At 47.5% G+C, this 23,188-nt stretch overlaps 1 protein-coding gene across 2 annotated transcripts in view; it reads left to right on the top strand.

The window, feature by feature from the left end:
* The window catches only part of mfap3l (microfibril associated protein 3 like), a 52,259-nt gene extending 29,572 nt beyond the window's left edge, over positions 1-22,687 (top strand). The window contains exons 3-4 of one of the 2 annotated variants that reach the window (XM_070878186.1): positions 7,339-8,314; positions 20,973-22,687. In XM_070878186.1, coding sequence (XP_070734287.1) covers positions 7,339-8,273 — 935 coding nt within the window. In that variant the 3' untranslated portion in view covers positions 8,274-8,314; positions 20,973-22,687. Of the gene's footprint in view, positions 1-7,338; positions 8,315-19,119; positions 20,400-20,972 lie in introns of those variants that run through there. The other variant, XM_070878179.1, reaches the window with a different exon arrangement.
* The last annotated feature ends 501 nt before the right edge of the window (positions 22,688-23,188 follow it).

Below are 23,188 nucleotides of genomic sequence, written 5' to 3'. Positions count from 1 at the left end.
TTTTATATGTAGGCAGGTCCCTTCCTCAAGGACATTCGTGGTTTTTACAACAACCCAGTAGTTTATATTGTCAAATTACCAGGTTTATTAAATTTAATTTTACAGTTTGGCATGGGATAGATTTGAACTTATAATCTCTGGGTTGCTTGTCTGGTGCCATAAATACTGATCTACTGTCCCCTTCAAACAAAGGGCACCATGGTTTGGAATGGAAAACATCTTGGTGCAATTCAGCACTATTCTGGTGCAAGTTACAGTGAATTATATGTGACCATTTAAAGAACATTGAAAATGATTTCAAGGTTCTATGTCCTGCAGTGCCGTGACAAGTTTAAAGAAAGGAAGACTTGGATTTATATAGCACCTTTCACGACCACCGACGCCTCAAAGCCCTTTACAGCCAATGAAGTACTTTTGGAGTGTAGTCACTGTTGTAATGTGGGAAACGTGACAGCCAATTTGCGCACAGCAAGCTCCCACATACAGCAATGTGATAATGACCAGATAATCTGTTTTAGTGATGTTGATTGAGGGATAAATATTGGCCAGGGCACCGGGGATAACTCCCCTGCTCTTCTTTGAAATAGTGCCGTGGGATCTTTTACATCCACTTGAGAGAGCAGATGGAGCCTCGGTTTAACATTTCATCCGAGAGATGCTATTACTTGGAGAGAAAATAATTTGCATGGAAAATGAAAGCGATCTGGGGATCCTATCCTGATTGTTGATGGTATCAAATTCAGGGGCATGGTAAACTTTGAAAAGGGTACATCTCCTAAACCATTTGATTCTTAATAAGGTGGAGGAACTGCAAGATCGAGGGGTTCAGACACCAGATTTTAGGACAAACTCTGGGTATTCTATATATAGAAACATAGAAAATAGGTGCAGGAGCAGGACATTCAGCCCTTCGAGCCTGCACCACCATTCAATATGATCATGGCTGATCATGCAACTTCAGTACCCCACCCCTGCTTTCTCCCCATACCCCCTGATCCCTTTAGCTGTAAGGGCCACATCTAACTCCCTTTTGAATATGTCCAATGAACTGGACTCAACAACTTTCTGTGGTAGAGAATTCCATAGGTTCTGAATTCTCTGGGTGAAAAAGTTTCTCCTCCTCTCGGTCCTAGATGGCTTACCCCTTATCCTTAGATTGTGACTGTGTCCTGGTTCTGGAATTCCCCAACATCGGGAACATTCTTCCTGCATCTAACCTGTCCAGTCCCCTCAGAATTTTATATGTTTATATGAGATCCCCTCGCATTCTTCTAAATTCCAATGAATATAAGCCTAGTCGATCCAGTCTTTTTTCATATATCAGTCCTGCCATCCTGAAAATCAGTCTGGTGAACCTTCGCTGCACTCCCTCAATAGCAAGAATGTCCTTCCTCAGATTAGGAGACCAAAACTGAACACAATACTCAAGGTGTGGTCTCACCAAGGCCCTGTACAACTGCAGTAAGACCTCCTTGCTCCTATACTCAAATCCTCTCGCTATGAAGGCCAACATGCCATTTGTTTTCTTTACTGCCTGCTGTACCTGCAAACCGACAGAGGCATTGAACACAAAAGCAAGGAAATGATATTGATTTTGTACAATGTATTGGTTAGGCCGCAGTTGGAGTTCTGCTTGCAACTCTGCTACAGGAAGGATATCAGAACCATTGCAGCAGAGATTCACTCGAATTACACCCAGCACAGAAGCTTATTGTTCTGAAAGAAAGCTTTAAAAAATCGTGCCACTTTGCAACGGAGCAGCACGAGTTAAGGGAGAATCTAACCGAGATTTTCAAAATTATCGAAGCTTTTGAGGGAGGAAGTAGCGAAAAATTGTTTCCACTGGTTGGCCAATGGGTAAGGAGACTGGGGATTATCATTGAAAGAACAAAGGGGAAAGTGAAGGGTTTGACGCCAAAGCTGATGAGGATAAACTACAGGAGGATTTGAATATACTTGTGAATTGGGCAGACAGGTGGCAGATGAAAGACACACAGAGGGCCATTAGCATTTGGCATGATTCATTACAAGTGGCTATTGAAACAGAGGCTGCAACACAATTAAAAGGGAATTTGGGTATTTGAAGAAGAATATGTATGCATAGAATTACATAGAAACCGATCATCCGGCCCAACTGGTGCATGCCAGTGTTTCTTCATCATAGGCAGTCCCTCGAAACGAGGAATGCTTGCTTCCACGCCAAAAAAAGGATGAGTTCACAGGTGTTTCAATGAAGGACCTGAACTACATCCTCACGGGTGGAAGTTGCCTCTGCGGGATTTTTTTTAACATGTTGTGGCCGTTGCACACCAGCCACCACATGAGCTTGACAGAGCTAGGTCTTGGTCCAGTGGCAAAGGTTAACCAAGACGACTGGAGACCAGCTCTGCCGCACGGGCCTAGTGCGCACACGTATCGCAGTGCGGCTGCCCCGTGCTGCCCCTGGCCCCGAACTCACGCCTCCCCTGTGCCCCGGTCACGTCCCTCTGCAATCTCTCGCTGCTCCTTCGCCCCGACCTCGCCGCTCCTGCTGTATCTGCCCACGCTCCTATCACCGACCTGGGCCTTGATGACGTTACTCTTCGCTGCTGTCGCCCTCCTGCACCAGCTCGCGCTGCTTCCTGGAGTAGTATGCCTCCACGCTGCCCAGGGGTCGCTCGCCGCTTCTTTTATGGCCCCGACCTAGTTTACAGTTTTGGTCTCCTAATCTGAGGAGGGAGTGCAGCGAAGGTTCACCAGACTGATTCCCGGGATGGCAGGACTGACATATGAAGAAAGACTGGATTGACTAGGCTTATATTCACAGGAATTTCGAAGAATAAGAGGGGATCTCATAGAAACATAAAATTCTGACGGGATTGGACAGGTAAGATGCAGGAAGAATGTTCCCGATGTTGGGGAAGTCCAGAACCAGGAGTCACAGTCTAAGGATAAGGGGTAGGCCATTTAGGACCAAGATGAGGAGAAACTTCTTCACTCAGAGAGTTATGAACTTGTGGAATTCTCTACCACAGAAAGTTGTTGAGGCCAGTGCGTTAGCTATATTCAAAAGGGAGTTAGATGTGGCCCTTACGGCTAAAGGGATCAAGGCGTATGGAGAGAAAGCAGGAATGGGGTAATGAAGATGCATGATCAGCCATGATCTTATTGAATGGTGGTGCAGGCTCGGAGGGCCGAATGGCCTACACCTACGCCTACTTTCTATGTTTCTATGTTTCTATGACCTGCGCCTGATGTTCTCACACAGCGTTTATGCACCACACGAGCCTCCTCCCACCCTACTTCATCTAAACCTATCAGTATTTCCTTCTATCCCTTTCTCCCTCAAGTCTTTATCCAGCTTCCCCTTAAATGCCTCTATGCTAGTTGCCTCAACCCCAGCCCGTGGTAGCGAGTTCCACATTCTAACTACACTCTCGTTGAAGACATTTCTCCTGAATTGGATTAATTGCTGACTATCTTTTATTTATAGCCTCTAGTTTTGGACTCCCCCCGCCCCTGCTGCAAGTAGAAACATCTTCTCTACGTCTGAAAGAACATAAGAACATAAGAAACAGGAGCAGGAGTAGGCCACTTGGCACCTCGAGCCTGCTCCGCCATTCAATAAGATCATGGCTGATCTGATCATGGACTCAGCTCCACTTCCCTGCCTGCTCCTCATAACCCTTTACTCCCTTATCGCTCAAAAATCTGTCTATCTCTGCCTTAAATATATTCAATGACCCAGCCTCCACAGCTCTCTGGGGCAGAGAATTCCACAGATTTACAACCCTCTGAGAGAAGAAATTCCTCCTCATCTCAGTTTTAAACAGACGGCTCCTTATTCTGAGACTATGCCCCCTAGTTTTAGTTTCCCCTATGAGTGGAAATATCCTCTCTGCATCCACCTTGTCGAGCCCCCTCATTATCTTATAAGTTTCGATAAGATCTTCCTCTCATTCTTCTGAACTCCAATGAGTAGAGGCCCAACCTACTCAACCTATCTTCATAAGTCAACCCCCTCATCCCCGGAATCAACCTAGTGAACCTTCTCTGGACTGCCTCCCACGCAAGTATATCCTCCCTTAAAGGACAGAGGGAAAGGCCAGGGAAGTGGGACAGTTCCAGTTGTAGAACGAGCACCAACACAATGGGCTAAATGGTCTCCTTCTGTGCTCTAATGTCTCTGGTGCTGCTATGATTTGTTTTGTTGGTAGACAGAATGACTAACTTGTGGTAGTGTGGGATGGTATTGTCATTCTTATAGCTCTTGCAATTTACAACTACTCCAGTGCAGTACTGAGGGTGTGCCTCCGTGTTGCTTGAAGTGAAATGCACGCTAGTGCAGTGTATGGAACTGCTGTGAGCATCCAAACCAATTGCACGGAATTGCTGACTGCAAGGTACTGAACTATTTTCCAATGAATTGTGAAAATTTTATGTGAATAAAGTATATTTTGGGGGGAAAAAAAGTGTTGGAGGTGCCATGCCTTCGCCCAGGGGTTAAAATTAGACCGTGCCTGCCTGATTAGGTGGATATTAAAAGTCCTATGGCACCGTTCAAAGAGCCGGGAGTAATCCCACATCCTTCCCTCTAACACCTCCAAAATTAGTTTAACTCACAATTCATTTTATTTTTGTTTGATTAGTGGGCCGTACTCCTAGTGGCCGGGCCAACATTGGTCCCCCAATCAGCACCTCTAAAAATAGATGAACTTCACTGCTGTTGGTGGGAGCTTGCTGTGCACAAAATGGCTGCCTCTATAATGGGATCCATTTGATGTGCAGCAGCTTGAGATATTTCTGAGACCTGATGAGGTACAATGTGCATGCTTGCTTTCTTCCCACAAATAGTCTTCTACGTCTTATTTGAGTGATAAGGCGGGAGGAGGCTTGCATGACCAGCATAGACCCTTTGGGCCAAGTAGCTTGTTTCTGTGCTGTCAATTCTAAGTAATTTTGTGTTTGAAAAGAAAGACTTGCATTTATATAGCGCCTTTCACGACTACCGGACTTCCCAAAAATGCAGTCACTGTTGTAATGTGGGAAGCCAATTGGTGCACCGCAGACTCCCACAGACAGCAATGTGGTGATGACCAGATAATCTGTTTTAGTTATGTTGATTGCGGGATGAATATTGGCCAGGGCACCTGGGAGAACTTCGAAATATGGGATCTTTTGCATCCACCTGAGAGAGCAGACTCTGTTTCACGTCTCATCCAAAAGCTGGCACCTCAGACAGTGCAGCGCTCCCTCAGTACTGCACTGGGAGTGTCAGCCTAGATTTAGTGCTCAAGTCTCTGGAGTGAGACATGGACCCATAACCTGCTGACTCAGAGGTGGGGGTGCTCCCAACTTAGCCACAGCTGACACTGGATTAGTATTCAAAGAATTGTTAATTTACGTATTAGGAGTAGAAAAGTCTTTGGGGCCGAAATTGCCCCTTTCTTTAAGAGCCATGATCGCCTCAAAGAGACGGCAATAGGTCGGCAAGGACTCACCGCCTAGTTGGCACGGATTCATCAACATTGATAAAATTGCCCTCCATTTTATATCCGGCGGTGATCATCACTGCACCGCCCGTGTTGCCACCCCATCGGACACGCTCCGACCCCCCCGACCCCCCCCCACCAACCGGCAGTGACCCCTTCCCGCCCCGTGTGGGAAATTGTTCCGCGGGAGCTGATCGGCCGGCGCTCGTTGTCCCCGACGGCTTTTCCCCTGCGAGAAGCTATGTGTGGCTGGGCAGCGCATCCGCCCTTAAAGGGCAGGGCGCTCTTGCTGCAGCTGCCATTTTATTTTAATTGTCGGCCGACTCCGAGGTCGACCCGACGATGGCGCCCACGGGTTCGGCCCGGGCCTCCACCAGGCAGCCCGGCACACCTCCCCCCCCCCCTCTTGGGTACCGGGGACGTCGGCCCGGCCGAAACCCTTCCTGCTGGCCCAGTGAGCCCAACTAAACTAACTGCAGAGTTTGCAGCGGCCCTCCCCTTTAACTGCAGCCGCCCCAAACACCGCCCCACCGGAAAAAAAAAATCAAAGTGCTGAATTTCGCGCTACTCTCCGCCCCTTGGATTGGCCCGGAGAATAATCTCCACGATCGGTGAGTGCGCCCCCTTTTGGTCGGAGGGAAATTTTGTCGCCTTTATTTTTTTCCACAGGATAGGGAGCATGTGGAACAGACCCCCAGAGATGAGACTTTTGGGAAGCAGCTTTATTGATTATCTATTGATTGGGACATTGTGGTTTCCAGAGATACTAATGGTACTGGTTGACTTTTTTTCAGGGAAGTGGAGTTTGTTAAAATCGAGAATCAACAGGGAGCGATGCGGAAGAAGTTCATGTTGGAATAATCAGACATAGACTCTGGGTAGAGTGGGACTGATGGGACGGATAATCTTTGTGGGATTTTTTACACATAGATAATAAGGCCTAAAACTACATTTTGGTAGGAAGAATCGGGAGGTCACATATTGCTTGATGGGGTAGAGGAGCAAAGGGATCTCGGAGTACAAATGCACAAATCACTAAAAGTTGTGACACAGGTTAAGAAGGCCATGAAAAAGCCAACCAAGCACTGATATTAAATGGCGGAGCAGGCTCAAGGTGCCAAATGGCCTACTCCTGCTCCTATTTCTTATGTTATGATTTCTAGAGGTATAGAATTGAAACGTAGGGAAGTTCTGCTAAAAATGTTTCAAACCTTGGTTAGATCACACTTGGAGAACATAGGGTGAAGACTGAGGGTGCAGAAAAGATTTACAAGGATGATACCAGAAATGCGAGGGTATACATATCAAGAAAGGTTCTCTTTTCTCTTGAACATAGCAGGCTTGAGGGGTGACCTAATAGAGGTCATTAAAATTATGCAAGGTTTTGATAGAGTGGATACAGAGAGAATGTTTCCACTTGTGGGGAAGAGCATAACTAGAGGCCATCAATATAAGTCACCAAGAAACCCAATCGGGAATTCAGAAGAAATTTCTTTACCCAGGGAGTGGTGAGAATATGGAACTCGCTACCACAGGGAGTGGTTGAAGCGAATAGTATAGATGCATTTAAGGGGAGGCTGGACAAGCTAATGAGGGAGAATGGAATAAAGGGTTATGCTGATAGATTTAGATGAGGAAAGATGGAAGGAGGCTCGAGTGGAGCATAAACACCGACATGGACTGGTTGAGCCAAATGGCCTGTTTCTGTGCCGTATATCCGATGTAATGGCAACAAATTATGAAATTTGGGATGAGGGGGGAGGGTTGAGAAACCAGGATGATGAGAGGCGTAACTTTAAAAAAAAAAAAATGGTATTCATTTTTCTGCTGGATTAATTTAAAAGGTTTCTCTCTGTTGTTTCACCAGACAAATGTTGGATTGCGGACAGTGGACTGTTAAACATCACCATGGTAACGTTCGGCGACCGAGGAAAGTACACCTGTGTCGCCGCCAACCCCCACGGCAGTGTCAATTACACGGTGACGCTGAGGGTGATCTTCACCTCGGGGGACATGGGCATTTACTACATGATTGTTTGCCTTGTCGCCTTCACCATCGTGATGATCCTGAACATCACCCGGCTGTGCATGATGAGCAGCCACCTCAAGAAGACCGAGAAAGCCATCAACGAGTTCTTCCGGACCGAGGGAGCGGAGAAGCTGCAAAAGGCCTTCGAGATTGCCAAGCGGATCCCGATCATCACCTCGGCCAAAACGCTGGAGCTGGCGAAAGTCACCCAGTTTAAGACGATGGAGTTTGCCCGTTACATCGAGGAGCTTGCGCGCAGCGTTCCTCTCCCCCCTCTCATCATGACCTGCAAGACGTTTGTGGAGGAAATCATGGAGGTTGTGGGCCTGGAGGAGCCAAGCCATATGTATGTCGGAGCTGGGCCAATGAGCCAGGAGGCCCAGGATGAAGTGTACACCATACCAAATTCTTTGAAGCGCAGTAATTCGTCGGCGGGGGATTCAGACGAGTCGTCTTTGCACGAGCAGCCCCAGCACATTGCAATTAAGGTGTCGGTCCACCCCTTGACTAGTGAGGAGAACCTCGAGAGTCAGTGCCAGCAAAATGGCAGCCACCAGCCGGAGCTGGAGGCCCAGGAGGCGGAGGCCGAGCCGACGGAGCTCGAAAAGAACTCTGAAGCCGGGCCGGCGGCCCCGGAGGAGGCCGGCGAGGTTGTGCCAACCGTGACTGACCAGGCCAACCACGTCACGGCAGTCTTGGTGGAAAACAGCCCCTCCGCTGCGCCAGCAGCCATCGGGAAAACCCCCCGAGTTATTTATGAGAGCCACGTTTGAGCTGACACAGGACTCTGTGCGTTCTGCACTTTTCCCTTGAGGTGAGGGGGGAGGGGCGGGTGGGGGGGGCGGGGGGTGGGGAGGGGTCACAGTCTTAACAATAAAGCCTTAGCGGAAGAAGAGCATTGCAGAAGAGAAGCAAATGTAAAATGCATGAATTTTTTTAAATTTCTTCTTCTTTTGCACTAGGTTACTCTGTCATCAATGACATCACATCTAAGTGGTTGACATGTTTGGAAAAACTATTTTTAAAATTTTTTTTGGGGGGGGGACAAATGTTACCTTCCAATTTAATATTCTTTTCCTTTCCAGGTAAATGCCACTTTGTGTAACTATTGATTGAACTATTTGGCAATATTAGGTCAATGTCCCCACTCTTGGTTGGTCAGATATAACATTAGTTGTCACACATATGCTTTCTGCTGGAAAGTAGATGGGCTGGTAGAAATCCTGTATTCTTTGGTGCAAATTTCCAAACATAGTAAATATTCACGCACAATAATTTTAAAAAAGGGAGGACGGGGTGGGGGGAGAAGAATAGGACCCAGAAAATGCTGCAGGTGCTCAGTAGAAATCCGGCAGCGTTGCTGAAGAGTAAAGAGAGATTAATGTCTCGGGTGGAGATCCTCCTTCAGAATAAGGAAGATGATTTGGCTTTTATCGAAAGAAAGTAGGACTTGCATTTATATAGCGCTTTTCACCACCTCAGGACATCCCCAAACCGTACTTTTGAAGTGTAGTCACTGTTGTAATGTAGGAAACGCAGCAGTCAATTTTTACAGAGCAAGCTCCCACAAACAGCACTATGATAATGACCAGATAATCTGTTTTTAATAGTGTCCATTGAGAGCTAAATGTTGGCCCAGAACACTGGGGAGAACTCCCCTGCGAACTCTTTGAAGCAGCAGCATGGGATCGTGTACATCCACCTGAGGGGACAAGACGGGGCCTCGGTTCAACGTCTTATCCAAAAGACGGCACCTCTGACAGTGCAGCACTCCCTCAGCACTACGCTGGAGTGTCAGCCTAGATTTTTATGCTCAGGTCTCTGGAGTGGGACTTGAACCCACACCCTTCTGACTCAGAGGCTGAGCCACAGCTGACAATTCAATGGGAAAACAGAACAATAGCCAAATCCTGTTCTTACCTTCCTCCTCTGTCGGATCGTGGGGGTAGCAGTTATGATACTGGGTTCGTAATCTGGAGGCTGGGACCAAAAATGACAGAGAATGACAGTTCAAATCCTACCACGACAATTTGAGAATTTGAATTTATTTTTTTTTTAAATAATTGTGGATAAAAGTGACCATGAAGTTGTCGGATTGTGGTTTAAAACCCCAACTGGATTCACTCGTGTCATTCAGGGAAAGAAATCTGCCGTCCTTGCCCAGTCTGGCCTATATGTGACTCCAGCCCCACACCAACCTGGATGACTCTTCATTGCCCATCTGAAGTGGCCAATACAAACTACTCAGTTGTTTCCAAGGCAACTAGGGATGGGCAATAAGTTCTGACCCTGCCAGCAATCCCCACATCCCAAGATTTTTTTTAAGTTTGAAGGAGCTCTCTAACCTTACCAAGGGTCTTCGCACACAACATTCTGCTCTTTTCACATCATGACAGACCTGTTGTGTCATTCCAGCAATTTCTATTTCTGGTCGGAAAATCTAATCTCTCTTGACTGTTAATTGAAGTGCTAAAGATCCTATTACTTAAGAGTTGCCGCAGACACTGGAGTGCAAAGTCCTTCAGTGAGGTTATGAAACGCAGGGATGATGGGGACAAATAGTCAACATACCTGACTTTTATACCACTCACCATCTCATCTCAGAACAGCCATGATCTCATTGAACGGCGGAGCAGGCTCGAGGGGCCACAAGGCCTACTCCTGCTCCTATTTCTTATGTTCTTATCTGATGTAAGAATATAAGAACATAAGAATTAGGAGCAGGAGTAGGCCATTTGGCCCTCGAGCCTGCTCCGCCATTCAATGAGATCATGGCTGATCCGATATATTTGCATTGGAGGCTGTTCAGAGAAGGTTCACTTGGTTGATTTTGGAGATGAGGGGGTTGACTAATGAGTAGATTGGGCCTATACACAATTCAGAAGAATGAGAGGTGATCTTATTGAAATTTATAAGAGAATGAGGGAGCTCAACAAGGTGGATGCAGAGAGAATATTTCCACATAGGGGAAACTAAAGCTAGGGAATCTGACACAGCTCCACTTCCCTGCCCGCTCTCCATAACCCTTTATTCCCTTATCGCTCAAAAATCTGTCTATCTCCGCCTTAAATATATTCAATGACCCAGCCTCCACAGCTCTCTGGGGCAGAGAATTCCATAGATTTACAACCCTCTGAGAGAAGAAATTTCTCCTCATCTCAGTTTTAAATGGCCGGCCCCTTATTATGAGACTATGCCCCCCGCCTAGTTTTAGTTTCCCCTATGTGGAAATATCCTCTCTGCATCCACCTTGTCGAGCCCCCTCATTCTCTTATAAGTTTCAATAAGATCACCTCTCATTCTTCTGAATTACAATGTGTATAGGCCCAACCTACTGAACCTATCCTCATAAGTCAACCCCCTCATCTCCGGAATCAACCAAGTGAACCTTCTCTGAACAGCCTCCAATGCAAGTATATCCTTCCTTAAATATGGTTCTATGTGACGCCAAGCAACTGGGAAGTCAGGCCAACAACAACTATCATTTATATAGCACCTTTCCTGTAGTAAAAACGTCTCAATGCGTTTCACGGGAGCATTTTCAAACTAAATTTGACACCAAGCCACATAAAGAGATAAGTTTCTTAACCAATAAGGGAATAAGAGGTTATGGGGAGCAGGCAGGGAAGTGGACCTGAGTCCATGATCGGATCAGAATTGATCGTATTAAATGGTGGACGCGAGGAGCCCTATGGCCTACTCCTGCTCCTATTTCTTATGTTCTTATATTCTTATATTGAGGCAGGTGATCAAAAACTTGGTCAAAGGGGTAGCTTTTAATGAGTGTCTTAACGGAGGAAAGAGAGGCGGAGAGGTTTAGGCAGGGAATTCCAGAGCTTGGGTCCCAGGCCGCTGAAGGCACGGCCACCAGTGGTATAGCAATGAAAATCGGGGGATGCAAAATAAGACAGAATAGAGGAGCACAGAGATCTCTGAGGTTTGTGGGGCTGGAGGAGGTTACAGAGATAGGAAGGGCGAGGCCACGGAGGGCTTTGAAAATACAACTATTAAATCCGTACGCTGGAATCTCCATCAGAATCTAAGACGCCTGTTTGAACAACCTGCCAAACCCAAGCCCCTCTGACAATTAATCAACGGCCGAGTCCAAGTTTAAAATCATTTGATGTCATTTGTGTTGAACTCCGCTTTGTTTCATTGTTGCTGTATGTTATAAATCCCAATTATCCACCAGACCCCATTATCCAGCGGAGGTGGGAAGGGTCCCACCGATTTGGATGTATACTTGAAAAGTTGATTTTTATTTGCAGGGCTATGAGGAAAGAGCAGGAGGGAGTGGGACTAATTAGATAGTTCTTTCAAAGAGCCGGCACAGGCACGATGGGCCGAATGGCCTCCTTCTGTGCCGTAAGATTCTATCATTCAACAGCACTCTTGTTGCAGGGCCAATAGAGATATAGACGCTCGACACCTTGAACCTCGGAGGTTGGGCCGTTTGTTTTGATTGGTGCTCGTTGTTGAAAGGGGCACATTGCCACAATCAATCTTTAGTTCCTCCAGTGGTACCTTGAGCTGAGCTGGTGCTGGAAGCGAGTCTCTCCAATGAGACCTATTGCCCTTTGCAAACATTTGTCTCTACTGTCAAACAATTCAAGGCATAAAAATCAGGGTCCGGCTCACTTGTCCATTTAGGGACATAGGAGTAGGCCATTCGGCCCATCGAGCCTATATCGATGATGCCATCGCGTGTTTGGCTCGTGCCATTTTATACTGTGGGATTTGGGAAGCGCCAGGGTTAGGCTTGGGCTGATTGACTCCCTTGTTATTTTGGAATGGGTTTCGCAAGCAATACATAGGCCGGGCTGAAGGTTGGAACTCTGCCCTCTAGGCTGGGGTAACCTAACCTAATGTTTACACAGCACCTCATTTCGCATTTGAACAGATGAGATCTGGAAACCAAATCTGTATTCGCAGGTGCAAATGGGGGATTCAGTCACCAGCTGTCTTTGAAAGCATTGTACCGTAACGTTACTGACACATCAAGCGTTGCTGCACAGGCTGCGTATCATGAGGAAACAGTCTTGTTTGGACTACATTTGAAAGAAAGAAAGACATGCACTTATACAGGGCCTTTCATGAGCACCAGATGTCCCAAAGCGCTTTACAGCCAATAAAATACTTTTTGAACTGTTGTAACGAAGTAAATGCGGCAGATAATTTGCGCACAGCAAAAAACCCACAAGCAGCAATGAGGTAATGACCAGGTAATCTGTTTTTGTGATGTTAATTGAGGGATAAATATTGGCCCATGACACCGGGGATAACTCCCCTGCTCTTCTTCGAAATAGTAGCCACAGGATATTTTACGTCCGCCCGAGAGAGCAGACAGGCCCTCATTTTAACGTCTAATCCGAAATACTGCCCCTCCGACAGTGCAGCGCTCCCTCAGTACTGCAAATCTGACAGTGCGGCACTCCCTCAGCACTGCCCCTCCGACAGTGCGGCACTCCCTCAGTATTGCCTCTCCACCAGTGCAACATTCCCTCAGCACTGCCCCTCCGACAGTGCGGCACTCCCTCAGTATTGCCGCTCCGACAGTGCGGCACTTCCTCAGTACTACCCCTCCACCAGTGCAACACTCCCTCAGTACTGCCCCTCCGACAGTGCTGCGCTCCCTCAGTACTGCCGCTCCGACAGTGCTGCGCTCCCTCAGTACTGCCCCTCCGACAGTGCAGCATCTCCAACTCAGCGTGAACTCTCCATTTTTCTCAGACAGCAGGAGGACGGCTGCACCAGAGCCACTGGGAGTGGGAGGAGGTGTGGGCTGGGGCTTGGGTCGGGAATCTCCTGTGGGTACACGGCCAGCAGGGTGGTCCGCATCCTTGGGGTCAACCCACCTCTCACCGCCACATTACCAGCTCCTCCTGCCCTGCACCCTATCCCAAATCTTCCCCTTTTGTTTTCCCCTGCCCCTGGCTCTGTGCTCGATTAAAAGCTGTTCATCGTTGACATCGTCCAGTCCTGACGAATGGTCATCGACCTAAAACGTTAACTCTGTTTCTCTCTCCACAGATGCTGCCTGACCTGCTAAGTATTATCTGGTTTTATTTCAGCACAGGCTACCAATTTGTTGTCACCATTAGGCTGATGAATGTTCTGAAATGATGCTGTGTAATCTTAGCAATGAATGCCTACTTATGATAACTCATCAGTCTGCTATGTTCATCAAGGCCTAGCCTGTTTATACGATAAACTGGCTGACGCTTTATAATACCAGGCAGGGAAATTTGATCTGAGCGTATTGAAGTCATTGCTCCTTCCCAACTAGATATGCTTTGGTAACACCAGGACAAAGCAGCCCGCTTGATTGGCACCTCATCCACCACCTTCAACATTCACTCCCTCCACCACCGGCGCACCGTGGCTGCCGTGTGTACCAGCTACGAGATGCACTCCAGCATCCCCCAAAACCCGCGACCTCTGCCACCTAGAAGGACAAGGGCAGCAGGCGCAAGGGAACACCTGCAAGTTCCCCTCCAAGCCACACCGCATCCTGACTTGGAAACATACCTCCGTTCCTTCATCATCGCTGGGTCAAAATCCTGGAACTCCCTCCCTAACTGCACTGTGGGAGTACCTTCATCATAGGCAGTCCCTCGGAATCGAGGAAGACTTGCTTCCACTCCTAAAGTGAGTTCTTTGGTGGCTGAATAGTCCAATATGACCCTGGCACAGGTGGTACAGACTTTCATCGGGAGACGGGATGAATTGATTGGTCACACGTTCCTTCCGCTTCCTGCGCCTGACCTCTTCACGCTCGCGGCGTTGAGATTCACTTCCTCCACTGAGGGCGGTCTTCGACCAGAGACTCCCAGGTGTCAGTGGTGATGTCGTACTTTATCAGGGAGGCTTTGAGGATGTCCATGTAATGTTTCCGCTGCCCACATTTGGCTCATTTGCCGTGAAGGAGCTCCGCATAGAGCAATTGCTTAGGGAGCCTTATGTCTGGCATGCGAACTATGTGGCCTGCCCAGCGAAGCTGATCGAGTGTGGTCAGTGCTTCAATGCTGGGGATGTTAGCCTGGGCTCCCAGGGGATTTGCAGGATATTGCGGAGACATCGTTGGTGATATGTCTCCAGCGACTTGAGGTGTCTTCTGTACATGGTCCATGCCTCTGAGCCATACAGGAGGACACGTATTACTACAGCCCTGTAGACCATGAGCTTGGTGGTAGATTTGAGGGCCTGTTCTTCGAACACTCTTTTCCTCAGGCGGCCAAAGGCTGCACTGGCGCACTGGAGGCGGTGTTGAATCTCTGCATCAATGTCTGCCTTTGTTGACAAAAGACTCCCGAGGTATGGTAAGCCTCGGGCTGCAGCAGTTCAAGAAGACGGCTCACCACCATCTTCTCGAGGGCAGTTAGGGATGGGCAATAAATGCTGGCCTTGCCAGCGATGCCCACGTCCCTGGAACAAATATTTTTTTAAAACACCCGCACTGAAGGGATGATTCTGGGATCTGCCATTTCCCGGTGGAAAATTGTGGGTTGCTTATTTGCAACTTCCCAAAATACACTTCTTGGGAGTGCCTGATCCTGGAATCACTCCTTACACTTCACTGGGGTAAATGGCACATTATCCAGCCCTCCCCCCCCCCCCACCCCACCCCACACACCTTGCCCCAAACACATATACTAATAAAATGAACTTAAATGCTCATTGAAAAGATTGAGTTATATAAGGCAGGAGGGGAGGGGAGGGGAGGGGAGTCTTATTTACTGGCAATGCAGCAGGACTACTAATGGGCAGTGAGAGGTTTACAGCTCGCACTGTCTAACCCACCTGCCCAGTTAAAGCGGAGGGTCGCTACAAATGGACTGGAAGAAAGAGAAAGAACTTGCATTTATATAGCACCTTTCACAACTTCAGGGCACACCAAAGCCCTTTACAGCCAATGAAGTACTTTTTGAAGTGTAGTCACTGTCGTAATGTAGGAAACATAGCAGCCAAATCGCGCACAGTAAGCTCCCACAAACAGCAGTGTGATAAGGACACAGATAATCTGCTTTGGTGATGTTGGTTGAGGGATAAATATTGGCCCAGGATACCCGGGGGTTAACTCCCCTGCTCTTCTTCAAAGTAGTGCCGTGGGATCTTTTACGCCCACCCGGGAGGGAAGACGGGATCTGGGTTTAACTTCTCTCCGACGGACCAGCACTGCCTCAGTACTGCGCTGGGAGTGTCAGCCCTAGATTATAGGCTCAAGTCTCAGGAGTGGGGCTTGAACCTACAATCTTCTGACTCAGGAATGTATAAATAGAGTGAACTCTCCCCTACATTAAATGGCTGCATTTATGAAGGATTCCATTCAAGATTGAAAAGACCACCTTTGCTGTGTTACCATTTGCTTAATTCGTACTACTGGGTAATTGAAAAAGGTTCCCTTTTTTTCTGGCCAGTAAAGAAGGACTGTGTCTGAACAGGAGCAGACTGTGCTGAAAACTGTCAATGTGCCCTTGAAATGAAAGCGGCCTATTTTGGCAGCATTCCTACCTGCAACTCCTACACACTGAAAGATTTCTATTCAGCTATTCATGCAACTCATACTTCTCACCCGGGTGAAAACAGTGCTACCTTTAGCTGGATTCCTAAACTTGGGTGCGGTGCAGCACAGATTATTGGGGGTTGGGGGTGGTGGGGGGGGGGAGGTGATAATCAGAGCGCTCCGTCAAAAAGGTTCACAGCTACCGCCGATGTTTCATTTACAAGCACTCTTGTTTTTGCCGAGTGGAAAGCTCACGTTGCCACCGCACTGATACAAGTAGTCTGTTTTCTGCGGCGGTTAATGAATGCGAGTGCTGTTTCGGAACTGGAATGGTGCCCAATATTACTGGGAAGAGCTTTTGTATAAAGGGACATCAACTTCACACACACACGCTGCTTAAATGCGTTAGGCTTTGAGTGCCGCACCTCAGGAAGGAGATACTGGCCTTGGGAGAGGGGGGTCCATCGCAGATTCACCAGAATGATACCGGGGGCCTAAAAGGGTTAAATTATGAGGACAGGTTGCCTTGACTAGGTTTGTATTCCCTTGAGTATAGAAGGTTAAGGGGTGATCTAATTGAAGTGTTTAAGATGATTCAAGGATTCAAAAGGGAGTTAGGTGTGGCTCTTACGGCTAAAGGGATCAAGGGGTATGGAGAGAAAGCAGGAAAGGGGTACTGAAGTGCATGATCGGCCATGATCATATTGAATGGCGGTGCAGGCTCGAAGGGCCGAATGGCCTACACCTGCACCTATTTTCTATGTTTCTATGATCAGGGTAGATAGAGAGAAGCTATTTCCTCTGGTGGGGGGGGGGGGGGGGGGAGTCCAGAACAAGGGGCCTAAAATTAAAGTTAGGGCTAGACCATTCAGGGGTGATGTCAGGAAACACTTCTTCACACAAAGAGTTCGTAGAAACCTGGAGCTCTCTCCCTCAAAAAGCTGTTGAGGCTGGGAGTCCATTGAAAATGTTGAAACTGAGATTGATCGACTTTTCTTAGGCAAGGGGATTAGGACTATGGAGCCAAGGCGGATAGGTGGCGTTAAGACACAGATCAAGCCATGATCTAATTGAGTGGGCGGAACAGGCTCGAGGGGCTGGATGGCCTCCTCCTGTTCCTGAGTTCCTAAATGGACAAGTAACTAACGAAAGGTCAGGTTTTGCGGTGCCTCTGTGCTCCCATTGTACAAACAGGAAATGTACTGTTAGTATTAATCCCATTAGGAAATGCCAGAGTCTTGGAGCACATGATCAGCGATGAAAGATTAATGTAGGAATTGAAACTGTGGGTTACTGTGTCGTGTGGTTTATGAAGTGCAGCCAATCTTGAAGTTGTTAAGATTCATTATAGTTCACTAGGTGAGTGCACGCAACTAGTGTGGATTAACCGATAACAAACATATGGTCCATGTGATCTGGGCCATGTGATGATCTGGACTAGTTTCGATCACCTGAGATTCCTCCACCCCCCGCCCCCCCCCCCTCCCCCCTTATAGTTTGTCTCTTTTTTTGCCTGACATCATCATCATCATCATCGGTGGTCCCTCGAACGAGGATGACTTGCTTCCACATGAGTTCACAGATGTTTCAATGAAGGACCTGATGTTCCAGTCTTGACTAGGAGATAACATGGCTGCAGTGGTGGGTGGGTGGCGGTGGGGGGGGGGGGGGCGGGAGAGAGGTGGGTAGGAAATATCTAGTCATGGTGCTCCAACCATCATGGGTGTGGGGCTGGCTTCACAGACCAGCTGCTCTCTTCCTGCCCTTCATTTCTGCACGTCCATAGTGTTGAACTGAGTCGTAGAGACCAGCTTCAATCCTCAGCCTGTGCCGAGTTAGCTGGGCCACCTCCAGCGTTAATCTATTTGGCCTCAGACCGCCCAGGATGGGCAGAGAGAAAAATTAAAGGTGGCTGAACAGTGTGCAAGTGCAGACGTTGGGTGTGGTTGGACAGTGGTACCACCACATCCCCAGGTCTAAGAGCCTCTTGGACAGTTGATGAAACCATGCCCTGGCAAGAGTTAGTGACTGGAGGAGGGGAATAACTGAAGGGGAGTACGTTACAATTTAGGTATCTTAACAACAACAACTTGTATTTATATAGCTCCTTTAAAGTAGTAAAACGTCCCAAGGAGTGTTATCAGACAAAATGTAACTATTTTGAGCATCATCCATCTATCTATGATGTATTCAGAATCTTCAGGCTGCGTGCAATTTCTGTTTCAATTTTTCCCATTATGATGTCTGATAATGGCCACTGCCTATGGAAATGTGTCCTGCTGTAATTGCGCTCTTCCTCCAGTGGTGGCACTGTAATGTCTCCGTTTAGTCTTTCCCAGCTCCTCACTCCTGTGCTGTAGGGCAATCTCAGTTCTGCAAGCAACTCTCCTCCAACACTTTCCCAAATTGCTGCCCCACAGTTTTGTCTAAATCTTAAAATTAAAAAGGACAGACTGTATGACTTTTGAAACAGGGACTGAATTACTTTTGCACACCCTCTTCACCGCCCATGTCTCCATCATCATGGGCGGTCCCTCGAACGAGGATGACTTGCTTCCACGAGAGTTCACAGATGTTTAAATGAAGGACCCGATGTTCCAGTCCTGAACTCCAGTTGAGGGGGTGGAAGATGCCTGTGCGTGAATTTTTTAACGTGTGGGTGACCATTGCACATCAGCCACCACACGGGCTTGACAGGGCTAGGCCTTTATCCAGTGGCAAGGATTAACCAGGACGACTGGAGACCTGCTCTGCTGCACGGACCTAGTGCGCGCACATATCGCATTGTGGGCTGGCCCGTGCTGCCCCTGGGCCCTCGGCTCTTCTGGGCTCCATACCCTCATTCGCCACACCTCTGCCATGATGTTCCAGGGCCCAGCGCTACAGCTCTATTTATAGCCCCGACCTGCGGTGGTGTTCTCAACGCCGTGGGAGAAGCAGGCACAAAAGTCTCGCTCTTCCTGTCAGTGTCACACATGCACAATGTGGCTGCTGCAATTCCTACAATACAATAGTGACTACAAAAAGTCCTTCAAGGGCTATAAAGCGTTTTGGGATGTCCTGAGGTTGTGAAAAGCACTCTAGAAATTGAAATCTTTTCTGTCTACTTCCTGCAGATGTCCCTCTTACTTTCTGTAACACGTTTCCCCGTCACGCACTTCTGACTCACTGTGAGCGACGTCACAGAAGATCTCCTATGAGGACTGTGCAAAGATTGGATTGTTTGATGAAACAACGCCAACATTGCTAAAATCATCTTGTAATCTTTAAAAAAAAATGACTTTGTCAGCTTTCATGTTGCGGCAATACAATGTCTGTTGTACCACAAATTTGCAATTTCTTTGGTCAATTTGTAGCTTTCTGCCCTGTGGCAGAAAAAAATTGAGGAGGAAAAAATTGGGGAGCAACACACACACACAATAACAAAATACAAGAGGTAATTTTGCGAGGCTCTGCTCCCAGTGGGGAGTACGGGTTACAGAATCACATCTATAGTGATATGGCCCCATTTTGATCCCATGCTCCCCTCTAGCAAGGTTCCACACCGGGGGGTCCACCTCGCAGTACGTACCCAGTGATCTCATTGAATTTCGGGTTTCACGACTAAAGTGTCTTTTCCTCAGGGCTGTGCAACAAAATTACAACATACTCCGCTAACTAAGCAAATGCAGTGCCATTATAGGATATCTCTCAGGTACTTGAACCGTGTCTACAGTACACAGGAACGGAGCTATTTGGTGGGGAGTCCAGAACATGGAGGGGCATACCCTTAAATTTAGACCATTCAGGGTGATGTCAGGAAGCACTTCTTCCCACAAAGGGTAGTGGGAATCTTGAACTCTTTCCCCTCCATAAAGCTTTCGATTATAGGAGGGGTCAATCGAAAATTCCAAAACTAAGGGTTACGGAACCAAGGCAGGTAGATGGAGTTGAGATACAGATCTGCCATGATCTAATTGAATGGGCATAGGAACAGGCTCGAGGGGCTGAATGGCCTACGCCTGTTCCTATGTTCGTTCCTATTTGCATACTAGGCTGAAAATCTTCAGCTTCCACAGTCAGTTTTTTAAAGTTATTGTGTATAGCTCTATATAAAGTTTTGGTCGCGACCTATCTGTGCACAGCATCTCGGATGGCTTCAACCTCCTGCAATGGACTAACTTTAAACCAGAAAATACTGGAAATCTCAGCAGGTCAGGCAGTACCTATGGAGAGAGAAGCAGAGTTAACTTTTTGGGTCTGTGACCCTACGTCAGAATTGGATAAGTTTGAGATGTATCAGAATCTTAAGGAAGTGTAGGGGCAGTGAAAGGAGGAGGGGAAGGAAAGATTTAAAGGGAAGGTGCTGTGATATGGAATCTGCGTTTGGACTCCCCAATGTAGAGGAGACAACATCGTGAGCAGCGAATACAATCGAAAGAAGTCATTTGTATTCGCTGCTCACGATGCGGTCTCCTCTACATTGGGGAGACCAAACGCAGATTGGGTGACCGCTTTGCAGAAGATACATAAGCGTGACCCCCTGAGATTCCGGTCGCCTGTCACTTTAATTTCCCGCTCTGACCTCTCCGTCCTCGGCCACCTACACTGTTCCAATGAAGATCAACGCAAGCTCGAGGAACAGCACCTCATCTTTCATTTGGGCTCTTTACAGCCTTCTGGACTCAACATTGAATTCAACAATTTCAGACCATAATCTCTGCCCATATTTATTTTCCCTTTCCTCCCTTTTTTTTTACAAACCCCCTCCTTTTGTTTCGCTTTCCCACGGCAGCCGGTGATGATTCCCATCCCATCTAGACTCGTCTTTTGTTTCCTAACTTGTGCCATTACCATCCTTTCGTTGCCCATCATCCCTTTTGTCTCTCTAATCTCTCCTGTCTTCCACCCTATCACAGACCTTCCCTTTTGTTCATTCCTCCCCTCCCCCCTTTCAGTGCCCCTGTTAACTCTGTTCCTCTCTCCACAGATGCTGCCTGATCCGCTGAGATTTCCAACATTTTCTGTTTTCTTAACAGATAAGGGGTTATGAGGAACGGGCAGGGAAGTGGACCTGAGTCTATGATCAGATCAGCCATGATCGTATTAAATGACGGAGCAGGCTCGAGGGGCCAAATGGCTGCTCCTATTTCTTATGTCCTTATGTTCTTATTTCCAGCATCCGCAGTATTTTGCTTTTGTAACTTTAAACCAGGCTAGGTCTTTTTATAGATGCCTTGCCGATGTTTGCACAGCATTAATAGCCACAGATATCACCCCCATAAAAGCAGCCTATGGAGGCTCGCACTCCTGTTTCCATAGAACCCTTGAAATTCACAAACCTTTTGTCTAAGAGAGCGTAATTTTATTAAGTTTGCCATGACGTGTTATAGATGCGGTCCTGTGCATTTCCAATGAAGGTGAGCGAGAATACCATGTCTCCCTCAGAGTGTCCTGCCACAGCTTTCTAGGAATCCTCTTGAGGGCTACGAACATTAACGCTTCCCCACACATCCATGCTAAAACATCCGTTATTTTATTAGCGTGTTTCCCCAGTTAATAAAACAAGCATACAATTCACGTGGGAAATCGTTCAATAATATTTTGCCGAGCCTATCGGATTTTACGTGTGTAAAGCTACAATCTAATGGAAATAGGAATTAGGTTAAGCGCCCGTATTCCACATCTTTTTACGTGTTAATGAGTTTATTTTACCTTGGGGCTGATGTTCCAACACCAGCAGATAACAACAGTATTACAGACTAATCTGTTTCAAAATATCTCCTTGTAAAGACTTTTGGGGGCAGGGTGGAGAGTTGTTATAGTTGCTGCGTGTAGTGACCTCATCAACTGTGAAGGTTCCCTCGGATGGCTTTGTTTCCATCTCACTGGAAACATTGTCAATGGAGGATTGACGATGCTGGTACCCACATGGGCCCTCAAATTACAAATGTAAGCATGAACATAGGAAAAGCAAGGGCGGGGGAATAGACCATCGGTTCCAGCCAAACAATGCCATACCTCGTACACCATTGACTTACCCCTGAACCACTCAGTGAGGGTGATTCTGGCTTTGGGCGTCCGTGTAAAATGGGCGATATTAGATGCCCATTCTACATCTCTCCCCGATATTCACTTCTATTGGTTTTAATAGGGAGAGACGCCTAACGGGTGGCTGATCCGATATCAGATGCCCATTTTACCCTCTCGCCCAAAGTCAAAGTTGTCCCCCAATCTCCTGGGACAGGCAAAAGCAGTGTGGAACACTCGTGCATGAAGTCCTTCATCAGAAAATGCTGTCTTGTCAGAGAGAGGCGTTTCAGAGGAAGGTGATCAATGTTTGTACTCTATCATCCCATGGTGTCATCTCAGGGTCATGTTGACTGGAGCAGCTCCAACCTCCACTGGTCTTCTGGCTCACGTTACAAACCATCGAGCTTGTTTGTTGAAGCAATAGCAAGCCGGCCTTGCTTTAGGTTATTCCTGCTGGAAACAAAATTAAACGAATGCCTATGCAACTTGATATGAATGTAATTCGTCCTGTCAGACATGCTAATCTTTATCTGACTCATGAATAGCTGTGCTAATGCCAGATGGAGTGTAGAGGCTGACCGCAGTCCATGTACTGATGTGACTGAGAGCTAGCCGCCTGCTGAAGTGTAGTGCAAGATACTCAGCCTTGTCTCGAAATAAACACTATTTACTCTGTGCTGGGCGTGGATGTTGTTCATTTATCTTCAGTCGAGCCGCGCAGACCTGTTACAGAGCTGCAAAGGTTAGCAAGCCAGTCAATTTCTGTTATCTCAGCTTGACATGCCTCTCGGTCAGAAGGTTGTAGGTCGGCGGGCATCGATTGCCTTAGTTGACACTCCAGCGCAGTACCGAGGGAGTGCTGCATTGCCACAGGTGCCATCCTCTGAATGAGGGGCCAAGCTGAGGTTCCGCCGGACGGCTTTGGTGGTTCGGGTGGATAGTAAAGATCTCATGGCACAAGCTGAAGAAGATCGGGGAGTTCTCCCTGTATCCTGGCCACTACCCTGGCTTCAGCCAAGACCAGGTAACTGGTCATTGCTGTTCGTGGAGCGTTGATGGTGCGCAATGGTTGTTGTTTGTCTAAAAGAAAGAATTGCAATTTTATACAGAGCCTTTCACATCCTTAGGACATCCCAAAGCGTTTTACAGCCAATGAAGTGCTGTCACTGTTGT

This window comes from Pristiophorus japonicus, chromosome 1, assembly GCF_044704955.1.
Source record: "Pristiophorus japonicus isolate sPriJap1 chromosome 1, sPriJap1.hap1, whole genome shotgun sequence".
Taxonomy (NCBI): Eukaryota; Metazoa; Chordata; class Chondrichthyes; family Pristiophoridae; genus Pristiophorus; species Pristiophorus japonicus.
The sequence above is the reverse complement of the archived record's forward strand: the minus strand, read 5'-3'. Positions and strand labels throughout refer to the sequence as shown.